The sequence below is a fragment of the Pristis pectinata genome, chromosome X (assembly GCF_009764475.1).
Source record: "Pristis pectinata isolate sPriPec2 chromosome X, sPriPec2.1.pri, whole genome shotgun sequence".
Lineage (NCBI taxonomy): Eukaryota > Metazoa > Chordata > Chondrichthyes > Rhinopristiformes > Pristidae > Pristis > Pristis pectinata.
Genome location: NC_067450.1, coordinates 1,177,254 through 1,196,232, shown reverse-complemented (window position 1 = coordinate 1,196,232; position 18,979 = coordinate 1,177,254). Strand labels below are relative to the sequence as shown.

The following is an 18,979-nucleotide window of genomic DNA, read 5'->3' as shown; positions in this document are numbered from 1 at the left end:
GAGAACGTACAAACTCCTTACAGACAGCGACGGGAATCGAACCCCAATCGCTGGCGCTGTAATAGCGTCCCGCTAACCGCTACGTTACCATGCCGCCCTGAGGGTGTCTCCCTGGTTCCTGGGATAGTGAGTTTGGTTGAGGAGAGATTGAGTAGGCTCAGCCTGTATTCTTTAGAGCTTAGAAGAGTGACAGGCAATCTCATTGAAACATTTCAAGCTCTTAAAAGGACTCAACAGGATGGATGTGTCCTCTAAGGAGTCACAGTCTCAGAATAAGGGGTCAGTCATTTAGGATAGAAGGGAGAGGTTTCTTCAGGCTGAAGGTGGTGTACCTTCTGCATTCTCTACCCTAGGGGCCTGTGGAGGCTCAGTCACTGATCGTGATCAAAAATGCGACTGACAGATCTCAGGATATTAAAGGAATGGAGGAGTATGGGGATCAGACAGAAAAATGGTGTTCAGGTAGAGGGCTGGTTAAGACCTTGTTGAATGCTGGAGCAGGCTGGAGGGACCAAATAGCATACACCTCTTGTCTTTGAGGCTCTTAAGTAGGTGTACTGAAACATTTCTTGCATCAAGATGGTACATTATATACGTTAGTTTTCACAACAATACCGAGAGTTAAAGACGATTCATTTCCTCATTACAAAGATTGCTGCACTTTCCAAGTTAATGTAAAAGCAGAAAAGCACTCGAGTTAAACACATACTTCCACCCCCCCACCCACACACACAAGAAATCCCCCATCTCCTTCATGTTACCGAACACAAGTGGAAGTAGCTGAGAGTTGATGCACATATTGAGAACTGAAAACTATATGAATTATAAATAAGAAACTCAATCACCCACAAAAGTGTCTGCAAGTTTATCCATTAAGAAAATGGAACATAAGCAGGGGTGGTCTACCATTCAGCAAGGTCATGGCTGATCCAGTCTTGACCTCAACGTTGACTTCTTGCTCATCCCATATCCCTCGACTCCAATTACTGCCTTGAATAGATTTAATGTCTTCGCATCCACAACATGCACTCCCAACTGCCTTCCTTCATCAACATCCTTCCTTAAATAAGACAAAAACTGAACATAACACATCCCTAATCTTTTACTCCAAACTCCTTGCAATAAAGACAAATGTTCAATGAGCCTTCCTAATTACTTAGTGTAGCTGCATGCTAATTGTTTTGTGTTTTTGTGAACTAAGACCTACAGGTGCCTTTGTACCACTACATTTTGAAGTCTCCTTCTGTTTAAATGACAATTTGATTTTTCATGATTCTGTCCAAAGTGGATAACCTCATACTATACACCATTGTTCCCACTCACTTAACTTTTCTATATCCCTTTGTAAGAGATGTGCGTCTTCCCCACAACTTGCTAACCCAATTATCAGCTGAAAATTTGGCTACAGTACATTCAGTCCCTTCATCCAAGTCGTCAACATAGATTATAAGTAGTTATGTACACAATCCAGAATCAAGCATGTGGCATGTTAGTTGACCTCAGTGGGAGCAGGGAGGGAACACTGTAGTCATCTTCAGTGCCCTGAGTAATGTGACGCCAAGTCTCAGTGACACACCCCTCACACCCAGACTCCTATCCAAAGGAGAACAGCTTACTTTTCTGTTGTTGTCCAGAACATTGAGCATACTCTGTAGCACCTTCAATTCTTCTTGCTTCTGCTTCTCAGAACTGTTCGATTCTAAAATATAATGGAATTATCATTAGGCACATAGTACAGATTGACTTAGTATCCCCCAGAGAGAAGTTTTTGCAGGACGCAATAGGAATTCACAGCCAGTGCATTCCACCAACATTACATACAAACTGAGGAAAGTCTCATCACATGAAACAAAAATCTACGCAGTTTGTCCTGTGGTGGGTGGGAGTATCTCAATGCGTTTTTGGTCCATCACTGATAGAGGCATACCAAATGATTTGGGGGGGGGCAGATACCAAGAATCTTTTTCCCTTGGTGGGGGTGTCTAAAAAGGCACAAGGCGAGAGGAAGGAAGTTTGAGGGGATCTGAGGGGGAATTTTTTTCCTCCTACATACAGAGAGTTGTTGGAATGTGGAATGCACTGCCTGGGGGGGGGGGGGGGGGGGGGGGGGGAGGTGGAGGCAGAAACTCTCACAGCGTTTAAGAAGCCTCTACGTGAGCACTTGAAAGGCACAAAAGGCTACACAGGTGCGGGTAAATGGAACTAGTATAGGTAAGTACAATGATCAGCATGGACACGTTTCTGTGCTGTGCCACTCTATGGCACATGCTTAAAGCTCTATTTCCTGTCCATCTCTCTGTACTTGGAAACATTTATTTGTGGGCATAATACAAATGCAAGGTGTGCACGAGTATCAGAAAGCTAGCAAGAGAGCTAGAGCGAGCCACACTACATACGTCTAGACTAATACAAAAGGAATCGCCATTCAGGGAAGGTACCAGAGAGGTGCGAGTCTCTACGCAGTCCCAGGAGTCAGGAGCAGAGAAGATAAGAAACAAATGGATTGAAAATACCCGATTTATGTGACAAAGCTGCCAGCAATACCAATGAATGAACATTGAATCACTGTCCAAAGAGCAGAATATACCCTGTCCTGTTGAAGGAGTCACTTTAGCGTCAACTTTAGAAATTAGAAAGCAGTAAAAACACCCTCCATCTGCTTCTTGCCAGATTTGGGGGCCCACAGAGACAAGAAAAATACTCACCTTGAAACTTGTAAGTCTTGAACTTGAAATCAAATTCATCTTGTTGTTCTTCTAGGAATTTCAACTCCTGCTCACATGCCTATACATAACAGTTTCAAATGTATTTATCAGCGACAAGAGGTTTTATTTTAAAGAAACCCATGAGTATTCAGACTACAGAATGGGTCTTGGGAAATTTCCACATTCCTGGTTTGATTTGTTCACGTTTCTCCCTGACCTTACTCCAATGATCCTCTACCAGAGACCCCCTCCTCCCCAGCCCAGTGATCCTCCAGCTCTGTGCCTCAAAACCTCCGAAGTGGCAGGAGGTCGCAGAGAAAAGGCCCCTCGACTGCATTCATAGCATTAGGCCTCCTCTACAATAAGGTAAAGATGCAGTAGAATAGTGGTTAAGTGGCTGGACGAGCAGCCAGCGTTCTATTTGTATTGGTTTATCATCGTCACAGGTACCGAGATACAGTGGAAAAACTTTGTTCTGCGTGCCATCCATACAGATCATTTCAAAACACAAGTGCACTGAGGTAGTACAAGGGAAAAGCAATAACAGAATGCAGAGTAAAGTGTCACAGCTGCAGAGGAGGTGCAGTGCAGGTAGACAGTAAGATGCAAGGGCCACGATGGCGAGGCTGTTGATCCAGAGACACAAGTTTGAATCCCACCACAGCAGATGGAAAATTAAATTCAAGTAATTCAATCAATGTGGAATTAAAGCTCATCTCAGTAAAGGTGACCTCAAATCTACTGTATTGCCATAAAAAAGCCACCTGGTTTACAATGTCCTTCAGGGAAGGAAGTCTGCTGTCCTTACCCAGTCTGGCCTATATGCATCTCCAGGTCCAATGCTCTGAACTGCTTCCTCAAATCATGGGTAATTAGGATTGGACAACGAATGCAAGTGTGGCCAGTGAAATTCACCTCCAGAAAAAGAATGAACAGAAATAAATCGGAGCCACCTCTTCAAGGGTGCTCCCTGTCAGAGGACATGACCAGCTCATTTACAAGGAGCTCCCAAGGTGCAAAAGAAATGGCACAAAAGGGAATGCAAATGATGACTCAACCCAAGTATTTGAAAGGATCTGCAAAACCAGCATTAAACTATATGAGGCACTCACCTGTACACTAACTTTCAGGGCAATAACTTTCTGTTCAACATTCTGGTGCCTTTCAAAGTCCACGGGGTGAGTCTGCCCCATGACAGCCTAGAACAAAGAAAGGAACTGACTCAGTGATGAAAACAAGATTCCAGAGTGCTGTGTTACCAACAGTTTTATCAATGTAAACCAGCTTCCAAGAGATGGTACAACAATCCACTGTACTGCAGCACTAAAGCACTCCAATGGACAGTGATGGTACATTTATAAGAGAAGGCTAAGTGTTACGCAGTCACTCCTTCACCAATGTCAATAGACTACCAGTAATGTGAATCCTCCTCGGATAGTTTGGCAAACCTTGCCATTGGAGAAAACCAGTAAAGTGAAACTTCTTCAACAATGCAGTCTTTGATATGGAACAATTAAGCGCAGAACCACCACCTCCATGCAAACAACAGACGTCAGCTGTATGAAGGGTGGCTCTCAGAACCTTTCTATTTGACTATGAGGAAACAGCATTCTAGTACCAGGCAAAGTTCAGGGGCACAATTTCTTTTTCCACTGCCCCCAAGTTGTTACATGGCACATTTCCCCCCAAAACAGAAAGTGGTGGTCAACATAGATGGACAACACCTGTTGAGCTGCTTCTTATCACAGTAGGATGCAGGAGATTGGCATAAGCTACTTGTTCATATAAAACCATATTTTTGGCAATGCTTCACAATAAAGGCAGCAACCCAGACTTATCGGAACCTTAATTTAATAGATCTCTTTTTCAAAAGGTGCAAGACCTCCTCTTTGACCTGCAAATCTGGTGCAATTTGACCAGGACAGTTTGAGAAACAACAGGATTGTGAAAATTAATTGAAAAGGAAAATGAAGATAGAATGCAGGAAATACTCAGTCAGTCAGGCAGCATCTAGGGAGGGAGAAAAAAGGGTCAACGTTTCTGGTCAATGACTTTTCTTCAACCCAAACATTTGTCGTTTCTCTCTCCAAAGAAGCTACCCAACCTGTTGTTTGTTTCCAAAATTCTTTTGATTTATTTTGAAGATTAACTTTGCTGACTTTTGCACTTTGGCAGAGTTGGGATCCCCCCCTACAGACAAGGAGAGCTGGCCACAGCCAAGGGCCAGCTGATTGGTTTTGTTGAAGACCAGTACAGACCACAACAAGCTTCAAAACCTGGGCCTCTGTACCTCACGCTGCAACTGGATCCTTGACTTCCTTATCAGGAGACCACAGTCAGTACAGATCGGTGGTAACATCTCCTCCTCACTGACAATCAACACAGGCGCACCTCAAGGATGCATGCTTAGCCCACTGCTCTACTCTCTCTACACTAGTGACTGTATGGCTAGGCACAGCTCAAACACCGTCTATAAATTTGCTGACGACACCACTGTTGTTGGCAGAATCTCAGATGGCAATAAGGAGGCGTACAGGAGTGAGAGGGGTCGGCTGGTTGAGTGGTGTCGCAACATCAGCCTCACACTCACCGTCAGCAAGACCAAGGAATTGATTGTGGACTTCAGGAAGGGGAAGTCAGGAGAACACACACCAGTCCTCACTGAGGGGTCAGTGGTGGAAAGGGTGAGCAGCTTCAAGTTCTTGGGCATCAACATCTCACAGGATCTATCCCGGACCCAACACATTGACGCAATCACGAAGAAGGCTCTACTTCATTAGGAGTTTGAGGAGATTTGGTACGTCACCAAACACTCTTGCACATTTCTACAGATGTATGGTGGAGAGCATTCTGACTGGTTGCATCACAGCCTGGTACGGAGGCTCCAATGCGCAGGATCGCAAGAGGCTGCAGAGGGTTGTAGACTCAGCCAGCTCCATCACAGGCACAACCCTCCCCACCGTCGAGGACATCTCCAAGAGGCGGCGCCTCAAAAAGGCAGCATCTGTCACTGAGGACCCTCACCACCCAGGACGTGCCCTCTTCACGTTACTACCATCAGGGAGGAGGTACAGGAGCCTGAAGACCCACACTCAACATTTTAGGAACAGCTTCTTCCCCTCCGCCATCAGATTTCTGAACGGTCCATGAACACTACCTTGTTATTCCTCTTTTGTATTAATTTAATAACTTGCAGCAACTTTTGTCTTGCACTGTACTGCTGCCGCAAAACAACACATTTCACGAAGTACGTTAATGATAATAAACCTGATTCTGAATAACTTCGGCCTGACTCATCCATGCCAACCGAGATGCCCATCTATGCTAATCCCATTTTCCTGCATTTGGCCCTCATCTCTCTATTCCTTTCCATGTACTTGTCCAAGTGTTTTTTTTAGAAACACTGATTGTACGCGCCTCTACCACCACTTCTGGCAGCTTGTTCCATATCCCCACCACCCTGCATGAAAATCTTGGCCCTCAGATCTCTCTTAAATATTTCCCGTCACCTTAAACTTGCATCCTTTAGTTTTCGATGCCCCCACCCTTAGAAAAAGAGTATCTACCCTATCTATGCCCCTCATAATTCTATAAAACTCCAAGGTCACCGCTCAGCCTTCTGCGCTCCAGTGAGAACAATCCCAACTTATCCGGTCTCTGCTTGTAACTACAGCCCTCCATTCCAAGTGAATCTCTTCTGCACTCTTTCTAGCACTACCACGTCCTTTCTACGTGACCAGAACCGTACACAATACTCTTGAGAGTGGCCAAACCAATGTTTTGTACAGCTGCAACATAATGCCCCAACTACTGTACTCAATACCCCTATCCGTACAGGCACACAAGCTAAATGCCTCCTTCACTACCCTATCCACCTGTGTCACTGTTTTCAGCAAGCTGTGGACTTGCACCACCAAGGTCCCCCTGTACATCAATGCTTTAAGGTCCCTGCTGTTTACTGTATACATCTGGCCAGTATCAGATGACCCAAAACGAATTACCTCACACTTGTCTGGACTAAATTCCATCTGCCACCACTCAGCCCAACTTTCCAACTGTATCTTAGGCAGCCATCCGCACCATCTACAACTCCAGTCTCAGTATCATCACCCAGCTTCCTTATCAGAACAAATACATTCTCATCCATGTCATTTATACACAAACAACAGATGTCCCAACACCATTCCCTGCGGTATACCACTGGTTACAGTCTTTCAGAAAGCTGTTGAGAAGGATCAAAAGAAAGCAACTTTGTCTACAAGATGCTGTATTGGGATGAATTAAAATTAAGATAAAATGTTTCCGCTGTCTGCATCAAGAACAGATTTAACTTCTGGTGAATCAGCAGACAAAAAAAATACAGTATCTATCCCAGTATGCCACAAGGAAACACTTTAAGGAATCTCTTTAAACAAACCAAGCTGAAGAATCTGTATGCAAATTAGACTTTTTATTTACCTCCACAGAGTTTCTGTGGTTATAACTGTGTGCAGAACTTACAAGTCAGCAGAATGAGTGATCATTAGAGTAAGAACATTTCAAAGGGCAACAAGCTCAGAGCTCCTTCCCCGTCAAAAACGTGTGAAAATTGATAAGGACTAATAATTCACAGATACGTGGGCATACTTGGACAAAGTGTCCAGTCAAGAGGGAGGCAGGTGTGTCAGTTGTCATGGGTACAAATTTTGTATTGGGGTTGTTGAGGACAAACCACAAGCAACTTGCAAGGAAACTGCAGACAGGATTGATCACCTGTAGAGATGGGAACTAATCCCTTCACGGTGATTGCCAGAGTGAGTGGCGTTTGGAGTCAGGGTTAAAAAGAAATACAAGTCCTATCTGTAGTTAAGAATTAAAACCGTGTAAGATCGTTAAGAGTACAGAGATTATATACAAGTCTTTCATAGTTTCTGGTCATATTTTATAATATAATACATGTTAAGATGTTTATTCAAACCAAGAATTCAGGTTGTGCTATTGTGCAAGTCTCAACCAGTTTTACTGCACAGATGGGTTCAAGATGAACTCAAAATACATACAAAGAAGAACCACTTGCATTGCATAACAGCATTCTGAGCTGCAGTCAAGGAGGAATGCAACTTAACTGGTTGCCAGTTAAAGTGCAGCGCGTTGGTCACAAGGCAAGTTTACAATTTTGCTGGTGTAAAAGGATCAGAGTCCCCGCTTACGGTCAGTTCAGTTTTGAATACAAGGTAACATGCTATGAGATTATTGGCCGGAGTTTAAAGCAATGGATTTGTGTGTGTGCTTCTGGAAGTAGGGTTTATGTGACTACATCTAAGCATCTGATTTTTAGTAATCTTTTGGTATGTTTGAATGACAAGTCTGTGTAATTACATAATGTAATTCTGTAATAAGTGATCATTTAGTCCCTAAAATTTGAGTTCAGGTTGTCGATTTAAGGCTGTAAAAAGCACTCGGTAAAATTATGGCAAATCTTTTACTGCAGCACCACTGTACCAACCTCACATCCCTTATGTCTGAAAATCCATGTCTGAATCCTGAAACTAACCTATGAATCCTACAAAGGCTGTGGGAAGCGGGTATCAAAAAGCTGTGCCCTACCTCCAGAAGTCACAAAAGGGCTGCTCTTACAAGCAGAGAGTTTGCTTTGCTTTTACATACAGACTGCTCACTCGTCAAGATATTCCCTGGGTGGCTTGGAAACATCATACTGCACAAAGTTCCATATTGTAGTATGCTCACAGCTACCACCAGACAGGAGGTACAGAAGCCTGAAGTCCCACACCACCAGGTTCAAGAACAGCTACTGTACTTCCCTTCAACCATTCGATTCTTGAACCAACCAGCACAACCCTAATCACTACAGTTTAGCAACACTATGACCACTTGGCACTGTTATTTTTTTGTTCTATGTGTTCTTTCTCATAAATTAACCTTAAATTATACACAACGTTAATGTTTTTCTTGTGAATGCTGCTTATCTGATGCTATGTGCCTGTGATGCTGCTGCAAGCAAGATTTTCATTGCACCTGTGCACACATGGACTTGTGTATATGACAATAAACTCAACTTTGACCTTCACTGATATGAGAAACAGTCCCTGGCAAGATTTACAGTAAAATACAAGTTGTTGTGTACTGACTGTAGCCTCTGTATTCTAACAATCTTACACAGCTTTAATCCTTAACTGCAACTTCAACTCATGTATTTCTCTTTAGATTTTGAATGCAATTATTTTTGGGCACAGGCTAGGAAAGTTTCCCTTAGTGATTTCTTTGCACCTGCACACTACATCACAAAATAGTACTCCTCGGCCAGAACGTACAGCTGGCAGATGCATCTGAGTCCCATTTACCCAAACCTGCTCGGTACCATTTGCTTTCCTGCAGCTATACGATGCTTAAACACAAGCACAGCAGACAGAGGAATAATTCACGCAACAAAAGGCAGTACGAGGAAACAAAAAGAATTTCTGCAATACAGCGTAAAAGGTTCAAAAATTCTCCCCAGCAAAGAAATTAAATTTAAAGTACATGGCATCAGTATATAGAACTTTTTTTCAGTGGATGGCCTCAAAAGGGTCCTAGTTAGAAACATCTAGCACATTGTGATTTGACCCATTGGTGGCAGCTTACAAAAACAGCACTTTAGTGTGTAATGCTGTAGTGCATGCTTACATGGGAATATACTTGCACCATACAATATAGGACAAATTTATTGGTTTAATTTAGATTTGTAGTTTTAAATTATACTGACAAACAAGTGATATACAAACAAGATGAAAAACACGATGATGCTGGAGGAACTCGGCAGGCCAGGCAGCATCCGTGGAGAAAAGCAGGCGGTCAACGTTTCGAGTCAGGACCCTTCTTCAGGACATCTGCATCCCTTTGTTTCTCTGATATACAAACGAGTAGGTAGCCAGTGAGAATTGGTGAATTAAAATCAGGTGACACAAAGGACAGTTAAGGAATAGAAAATTCAAGGGCCCCAGCTAAAAATGCAATGACCACAGAGTGCAGACTTTGGCGAGGTAAGAGTGCCAGAGTTAAACAAATTGATCATAAAGACAGGCAAGGCAGGTGATGTTTAAAAGTAAAACAGAAAATACTGCTGACACAGCATCACAGGCAGCAACTGTGGAGAGAGAGAAAAACAAAGTTTCTCAAGAAGGGAAGTGGGGAGAGGAGGAGAGCGGTAGTGATAGGGGATTCCATAGTAAGGGGGCGCAGACAGGAGATTCTGTGGACGTGAAAGAGACTTCCGGATGGTCTGTTGCCTCCTGGGTGCCAGGGTCTGGGGCGTCTCAAATCGGGTCCACAGCGTTCTGAAGGGGGAGGGTGAACAGGCAGAAGTCGTGGTGCACATTGGTACCAATGACATAGATAGGAAAAGAGATGAGGTTGGCAGAAGTCGTGGTGCACATTGGTACCAATGACATAGATAGGAAAAGAGATGAGGTCCTGAACAGGGAATATAGGGAGCTAGGTAGGAAGCTGAAAAGTATGACATCAAGGCTAGTAATCCCTGGATTGCTGCCTGTGCCACACACCAGTCAGGGTAAGAATAGGTTGATTTGGCAGATGAATGCATGGCTGAGGAGTTCGTGCAGAGGGCAAGATTTCAGATTTTTGGATCATTGGGATCTCTTCTGGGGAAGGTATGACCGATACAAAAGGGACAGGTTACACCTGAACTAGAGGGGGACCAATATTCTTGTGGGCAGGTTTGCTGGAACTGTTGGGGAGGGTTTAAACTAGTTTGGCAGGGGAATGGGAACCTGAGTGATAGGTTAGATGTTGGTGCATTTCGTGTACAAGTAGATGCAGAGTGTAGAAAGACAGAGGAAGGATAGGCAGTTGAAAGGGCAAAATTGCAGTCAGTTGGATGGGCTGAAGTGTGTCTACTTTCACGCAAGAAGTATCAGGAACAAGGGTGATGAACTTAGAGCATGGGTAAGTACATAGAACTACAACATTGTGGCCATTACACAGATTTGGCTGTCACAAGGGCAAGAATGGCTGCTGGATATTCCGGGGTTTATATGTTTCAAAAGGGACAGGGATGGAGGTAAAAGAGGTGGGGGAGTGGCTTTGCTGATCAGGGACAGTATCACAGCTGTAGAAAGGGAACACGTCCTGGAGGGATCGTCCACTGAGTCAGTGTGGGTGGAAGTCAGAAACAGGAGGGGAGTGATCACTCTATTGGGAGTATTCTACAGACCCCCCCCCCCCCCCCAATAGCAGCAGAGACACTGAGGAGCAGATCGGGAAGCAGATTTTGGAAAGGTGCAAAAAAATAACAGGGTTGTTGTCACGGGTGATTTCAATTTCCCTAATGTCGAATGGCACCTCCTTAGTGTAAAGGGGATAGATGTGAGGATGGCGTACAACAGGCTGATATGCTAGAGCATGTTAACGTGAAGAAAGAGGATGTGCTGGAACTTTTGAAAAACACTAGGATAGATAAGTCACTGGGGCCGGACGGGATATATCCAAGGTTATTACAGGAAGTGAGGGAAGAGATTGCTGCGCCTTTGGCGATGATCTCTGCACCCTCACTGGCCACAGGAGTAGTGTCAGATGATTGGAGGGTGGCAAATGTTGTTCCTTTGTGCAAAAAAGGGAGTTGGGATAACAGTGGGAATTACAGACCAGTGAGTCTTACTTCAGTGGTGGGCAAATTACTGGAGAAGATTCTGAAAGACAGGATTTCTGGGCATTTGGAGAAGCATAGGCTGATTAGGGGCAGTCAGCATGGCTTTGTGAGGGGCAGGTCGTGCCTCATGAGCCTGATTGAATTCTTTGAGGATGTGACAAACTACATTGATGAAGATAGAGCAGTGGATGTGGTGTACATGGATTTTCGTAAAGCATGTGATAAGGTTCCTCATGAAAGGCTCATTCAGAAAGTCAGGAGGCATGGGATCCAGGGAAACCTGGCTGTGTGGATTCAGAATTGGCTCGCCAATAGAAGACAGAGGGTAGTTGTAGATGGAGATTATTCTGCCTGGAGGTTGGTGTTCCACAGGAATCTGTTCTGGGACCGCTGCTCTTTGTGATTTTTATAAATGACTTGGATGAGGATGTGGCAGGGTGGGTTAGTAAGTTTGCAGATGACACGAAGGTTGGTGGTGTTGTGGATAGTGCAGAAGGTTGCTGTAGGTTACAATAGGACATTGATAGGATGCAGAGCTGGGCCAAGAAGTGGCAGATGGAGTTCAAACCGGAAAAGTGTAAAGTGATACACACTGGAAGATGGAATTTGAAGGCAGAATACAAGGTTATGGCAGGACTCTTAGCAGTGTGGAGGAACAGAGGCATCTTGGGGTCCACGTCCATAGATCCCTCAAGGTTGCTGCACAGGTCGATAGGGTTGTTAAGAAGGCGTATGGTGTGTTGGCCTTCATTAGTTGGGGTATTGAGTTCAAGAGCCGTGAGGTAATGTTGCAGCTCTATAAAACTCTGGTTAGACCACACTTGGAGTAGTGTGTTCAGTTCTGGTCACCTCATTATAGGAAGGATGTGGAAGCTTTAGTGGGGGTGCAGAGGAGATTTACCAGGATGCTGCCTGGATTGGAGAGCATGTCTTATGAGGATAGGTTGAGCGAACTAGGAGCTAGGGCTTTTCTCTTTGGAGAGGAGGAGGATGAGAGGTGACTTGATAGAGGTGTACAAGATGATAAGAGACATAGATCGAGTGGACAGTCAGAGACTTTTTCCCAGGGCGACAATGGCTAACACGAGGGGACATAATTTTAAGGTGATTGGAGGAAGGTATAAGGAGGGTAAGTTTTTTGTTCTTTGCACAGAGTGGTGGGTGCACGGAATGCACTGCCGGCAGAGGTTGTGGGGGCAGATACATTAAGGACATTTAAGAGACTCTTAGATAGGCACATGAATGATAGAAAAATGGAGGGCTGTGTGGGAGGGAAGGGTTAGATAGATCTTGGAGCAGGATAAAACGTCAGCACAACATTGTGGGCTGAAGGGCCTGTACTGTGCTGTAATGTTCTATGTTCTAAAGTTAACATTTTGGGTAGATGACCTTTCATCAGAACTGGAGAAGTGAGAAGTTGTAGAGAGACATCTCTGATAGAGCGAGGCCAAGATTGTTGTGGTGATGCACCATTTATGAAACTGTCTGGTTGATACGAGAGAGCGCGAGAGATTAAAGTGACAGTCAACCAAAGCAATGAGCAAAAGTGCAAAAGAATCACTGATTCTCCTGAAAGGACTATTTGGGTCCCCAGAAAGTGGGAAGGAGCAAGGTTAAAAAGCAGGCATTGCATCTCCTGTATTTACATGAGGAAGTGTCATGAGAGCAGGTGGAGGAGATGGAAGAGCAGACCAGGGAGGCAAAGGGACTTTTCACAGCACTTTCCCAAGCAACCACTGGAGAGGTAACAACCGACCTTTAATGTCATCCCTTCCCATCACCCAAGGATCCAACCTTTTGGTTTCATTCTCTGCAACAGCTCTGACCTGTATTTGCAGATTTTACACGTTTCCTGTTGGGGGAGTCTAGGAGTAGGAGTCACAGTCTCAGAATAAGGGCTCAGCCATTCAGGATTGAGGCAAGAAGGAATTTCTTTACCCAGAAGATGGTGAATCTTTGGAATTCTCTACCCAAGCAGGCTGTCAGTAAGTATATGCAGGACAGAGATCATTAGATTTTTGGGTATTAAAGGAATCGAGGGAAATGGGGTTAGAGCAGCCCTGTAGAAGATCAGCCATGATCTCATTGCACAACAGCACAGCAACAAGGGGCTAAATGGTGTTTGCTTCTTGTGTTATGATGTGAACTTTAGCTAGATAGTTACTCCAATGAAGCACAAACTTTAAATTTGCATTTTACAAATACATCCTGCTCTGGAGAACCCACAAGGACAAAAATGCATGCCAGCAGAGTCCTCGACAGCCACTGAATGAATATTTCTTGCTCTGGAAAATGGATCACAGTTGCGGCTTGGCTTCTTTGCCAAACAGCACTGTCTGCACGCAGGGTTTATTGGACCAAGTCTAGCAGTGATAGTATTGGTTGTGTATGTGAATGATGGCATAAAGATGAAGTCTTACTAGGCGGCCACAGATATAGATGCTCCAATCTTGCATTTCATCTCTAGAACCTCTGAGTAAAGGCAGATGGCCAGAGAAATACGTAGAACAGAATATGAAAGCAAATTGTCTCAATTCATGCCGTGCAGATTTGCTTGGACCAACTGAAAATGGATAATCACAAGCCTTTGTTTTTAACCATTCTGCTGTATTCCCCATGCCCCCCCCCCCAAAAAAAGCATTACTGACAAAAACTTCATTGATGTCAGTTAGATGAGAAATAGGGAAAGGAGTGGGGAAAATAGAGAGAAGAAAAAAATCACAACTCTGATCCATGTTACTGGTCAGTCTCGGAAATGCAGGAGAAAACTTAAGCAAAACAAGCAGAAATTGGCAATAAGTACTTTGAGAGGGATCAACAGCAAAACCAAACTTTCCCTGTAAATCACATTTAAAATGGGCACAAAATATCCAAGTGCCATTCAGCATTATGGAGATGCAAGCTCAGCATTTACTTTTAAAGACTCAGCAGGGCTGATTTAGCAAAGAGAAAATCTCCTGTCTCCCTCAATTCCCTTTGATTGCTTAGACACCCAGAATTGTCAGGACCTGCTCCTGACCAAGAAGCAATGGTCCTGGACCAAAATGATCTACCACACTCGTCCTTCAAGATCCTGGACCCCCTCAAGTTCCTTCTCATTACAGATAAGCTTCCATTGCAAACAGGTAGAAGGGTTGGAATGAGAAGTCAGATGCATTCACCATGCATCAGAATCTACTGGAGTCTGTGAACATGCAGCATACCACATGTTGGCAATTTGCTGTGTGTTTATTCAGATCGCAATACAAATTCTCTAATAAAAGAGGAGCATGTGTGTACATTTGGAATATTATCAATAAGCTGCCAGGGTACTGGTTATTCTCCTTGTGATACATCTAAACTAAAAGCCGCTTGTATGGCAGTGTTATAAAATCAAGCATCGTGGTAACCTTCCCAAAAATCACCAAATCTTTTCTTAGTCTTCTCCCAGATGAGAAGAGTATTCGTTCTTTCAGTCACTGCCATCCAGACTGTTTTAGAGCTGTAGAGGGGCCCTCAGTTCCAAAATGGCCCATTCTCCTCACAATGTCATCTTGCTCTACTTCTACCAGTGCCTCACAAAACAGTCATTCTAGCATTTGCGCTTGCTGCAGACATTCCTTCCCCTAGTGTGGAGTAAGACTACTTCAGAGCATCCAGCAGCCCTCAAGGAACCACTGGTAATAGATAACCCACTCTTGGCTACTGGGTGCATCAGAATTGCAGCATTGCATGCACTGTTCACCAGGGGAATAGGAAAATTTATTTAAGATGAGCATGACATGATACTAATGCAACAACAAAATAAGAGCAGTAGTCCCAGTGTCTTTGCACCAAGACTAGATTGTCAGCTCCACATGACGTGAACAGCTTCAGATTGTTAATGGTCAGCAGACTGGAGAGATCGAGGTCAGTTCTGACAGCCTGGGTTCCTGAAGAACTACCAAAAAGAAAAGATTAGCAAATTAATAAAAAAATACATGACTTTTGGCCCTCATTTGCGTTCCTCCTACCTGCTGATCCTCTACAACATTGCTTAGGATCATCTTCTCCTGCTTCAGGTAAGAAGCGACATTCCTTGCCAATAGAACAGGGTCGTCTCCATAACAAGCCTAATGAAAGAGAAGCCAAAATATTAACACACTACCTGCAACACAGAGTAGCTCTACTGTGATGACTGTAGGTTCCTTCTTGTGACATCACAGATGATGCAACTGTGCCCATACTCTTCCAAAGAGCTTTCCAATTGTTTATCCCTCTTCTCTTTCATCATAATCAAGCAACTATTTCCCCCTTCTAACTATTTATTCAATTTCCTTTATCACTGAATGTGTTCCCACAATCCTTTCAGACAGTAAGTGCAAGACCATACCTGGTTAAGTCATTGACACATTAATATTACTATTTATATTGCAGCTAGGCCGCAAGTGATATTTATCTTAACACAAACAGTAACCAAGGCATCTGGTTTAAAGTTTCCTTTTGTCCTCTTCTGCCTGAGGCCCTGCAAAGTAGAAAGGCATTAGTTATTAGTATAGGAATTCTCTCCATTCTACTGCATTTGATAACTTGATGGATAATGTTTGGCAGGGGTGAGGGCCAGAGGTAAACTGATAAATGACTGATCAACTCAAAAAAGCAAGGACAAATTTCCATTTTCAAGCTATCAGGAGCTACAGAATAACTGGTGTCAATCACAAGGCTGTTGACAAAGTTTAGTCTTGCTTCAAATGCGCTGCCTATTGCAATGCATCTGTTCATTCACAAGTAGTCCAGGTTATAAAATTCCTGCAACTTTGCGCCATTTTTAGTTCATTGAGCCAAACCAGAGTTGCATTGCTGTAGGGATGCAGAATTCCAGCAGTACTCATGCTCCTTAATCCAGGATCCAATGAAAAGGACTAGGAATTTAGAAAATCTTGGTTTCGGAGAAAGTACTGGCAGAAGTCACATTATGACACTGGAGTAAAGCAGTCACAATTAGCAATGTCCACTTCACTCTTGCAATAAAAAATAATTGGCATTTAACCTTAAATGTAGAATCAATAGTCATACTTTATCAAAATAGTACGATGGGACTTCCGAATTGCAGTCACATGGCCCCACTTACTCCCATTCCCTCATCTACAAAGCCCAGAAAGCTCAAATTTTGCGCTTGTGCTGCTTATTCATTGGTTGCATTTTCAAATTTCACAGCTGGAGGCTTTGAAAACTGTTTTTAGCGCTGCTGTCACAAAGAAAAATCCAAAGTGAAAATCAGCAAGACCTCGTTAGCATCAGCAATTTGAACATATTCAACTTAATGGCTACAGGGGTTAAAAAAAAATCATATATGGCTCCCAATAGTGTGTTAAGATGACCTGGAATTAAAACACTGTAACTATACTTTTTCATACATTTCATATCGGCTGGTGGAGATGAAGGTATAGAAGTTGCATTTTGTGCCACAGATTGGATTCTCGCATATTATTCCCTACCATCTTTTTTGGATGTTTGGAGATTGGGAAGGAAAGTTAGTTGGGCGAATTAGGGAGGAAAGGAAGGGAAGAGATTATCCACCCAAATCGAGCACAATGCCTCCCATCAAGTGGGGCTCCATGCAAGCAATTGACTCGAAGACAGAAATGGTTTGGAATGATATACCAGAGAAACTAATTGGTACAACGACATTAAGGGTCCGAAAATGCAGCTGGATGCTTGAGAAAGAAAGCTCCTTTACTCAATCACTTTAAATTGCAGTGAATTATGTAGGCAAATTTTGCAGCAATATTGCGCACAAGATTCAAACAGCAATGAGCAGTTAGCAAGTTCTAATGACTGGAGGAGGAATGGCAGTTGAAACACCAGGAGAATCCTGGTCTTCAAATATAGTGTTGTGGAATCCTGAACAACCACAGGACAGTACCCTGGAAGAGTGCTACACTCCCTCAGTACTTCCCTGAAATGCCAGTCCACATTACACGTCCAAGTACTGAAGCGAGACCACTGGGGGAAAATTGCTTCTCTTTTGCACTTCTTTCACAAACACACCACGACTTCAAAACTTATTGTCTATGTACTCGTGGCTTTGGTGTCGTTAACCACCGTGGACAGAGCCGAAAACACCAGCAATCTGGCCAATTGAAAGTAGCAAACAGGTTGAAAGGAGCCAAAATCTTTACAAAAAAAAGTCTTATTTTCACTTCTCCTGTTGCCAACAATATTTCAGGATGTTTGAGGCGATTCAGTAACAGTGACTAACGTAAAAGACAAAGTAAAGTACAGTTAACGAAACATAGCCAAATAAAACAACTTGTTTGAAAGGGTTTACTCATTAAGAATTGTCAAACCAGTTGCCCATTTCCTAATGCAAAGCAATCCATCAGATCTAGTTGAATAAAGTGAAAAAATACGTGCATAAAAGATTTTTGTAATAAAAGTTCTTGCACATGCCACTTCTGTATTTGATAACGTATGTAAGACATTTCTAATATATTCTCAGTTACATGCAAAACCTATGATATTTCAACAGTTCAAATCAGGTTATGTGATTAAAACGTGACTCTAGGAAAACATTTAGAATGTAGACTCCCTCTCCCACTAAGTATGCACAGTCTGCAACGTATTTCATGGATTTAATGTATCTGGGAGCTGACAGCAACAGAACACTCAAGCTCACTTTTAGTCTCCTGTGTCACATTACTGCTTTGTCACAGTGCAGATTTTGGTCATCTCTGTGAACCAGCATAGCCTTCAGTGTCATAGGGAAATATGGAAATGCAAGGTGGAGAGGCATTGATGCATCATGAAGGGCTTTTCACTTGGTTTGTGTACTGAGCTCCACTGATTAGGGTTTTTTTTGGGAGGGGAGCAAGGGCTGCAAGATGGGAGGCTATCATACCAGTGGCCAGCCAGTTTCTGCCAAATACACAGCAATAACTGGCAACATGCTTCGACCCCTAGCTTATCATCTTCACACACATGCAAACGTGCATGTCTCTAGTTAATTAGTACAAAGTTTTCCCTTGTTCTGCAAGGATCAGTGCGGGGACCTCTGTTACTTGTAATACAAAGTAAATGACTTGGATGAAAATGTAGGTGGTTTGATTAATAAGTTTGCAGATGACACAAAATTTGGAGCTGTGGATAGCGAGAAAGGTTGTCAAAGGATGCAGCAGGATATAGATCAGTTGGAAATTTGGGCAGAGAAATGGCAGATGGAGGCTAATCTGGACAAGTGTCAGGTGTTGCATTTTGGAAGGTCAAATGCAAGAGGAAAGTATACAGTAAATGGCAGGACCCTCAGGAGCATTGATGAACAGGGGGATCTTGCGGTGCAAGTCCAGAGCTCCCCGAAAGTGGCAACACAAATGGTAAAGACAGCGTATGGCACGCTTGCCTTCATTGGTCAGGGTGTTGAGTATAAACGTTGGGAAGTCATGTTGCAGCTGCATATTTTAAAAAAAACTTTGATTAGGCCACATTTGGAGTATTGTGTGTAGTTCTGGTTGCCATACTATAGGAAGGATATGGAGGCTTTGGAGAGGGTGCAGAAGAAGTTCACCAGGATGTTGCCTGGATTGAAGTGTGTTAGCTACAAGGAGAGTTTGGACAAACTTGGACTGTTTTCTCTGGAACATCAGAGGCTGAGGGGCAACCTGGTCAAAGTATA

At 43.4% G+C, this 18,979-nt stretch overlaps 1 protein-coding gene across 5 annotated transcripts in view; it reads right to left on the bottom strand.

The window, feature by feature from the left end:
• The window catches only part of LOC127566992 (signal transducer and activator of transcription 1-like), a 69,704-nt gene that overhangs the window by 32,432 nt on the left and 18,293 nt on the right, over positions 1 to 18,979 (bottom strand). For 4 of the 5 annotated variants that reach the window (XM_052009589.1, XM_052009588.1, XM_052009586.1 and 1 more), the window contains exons 4-7: positions 15,342 to 15,440; positions 3,818 to 3,904; positions 2,706 to 2,784; positions 1,617 to 1,699 (exon numbers count right to left, since the gene is read on the bottom strand). In XM_052009589.1, coding sequence (XP_051865549.1) covers positions 1,617 to 1,699; positions 2,706 to 2,784; positions 3,818 to 3,904; positions 15,342 to 15,440 — 348 coding nt within the window. The remainder of the gene's footprint in view (positions 1 to 1,616; positions 1,700 to 2,705; positions 2,785 to 3,817; positions 3,905 to 15,341; positions 15,441 to 18,979) is intronic. The other variant, XM_052009590.1, reaches the window with a different exon arrangement.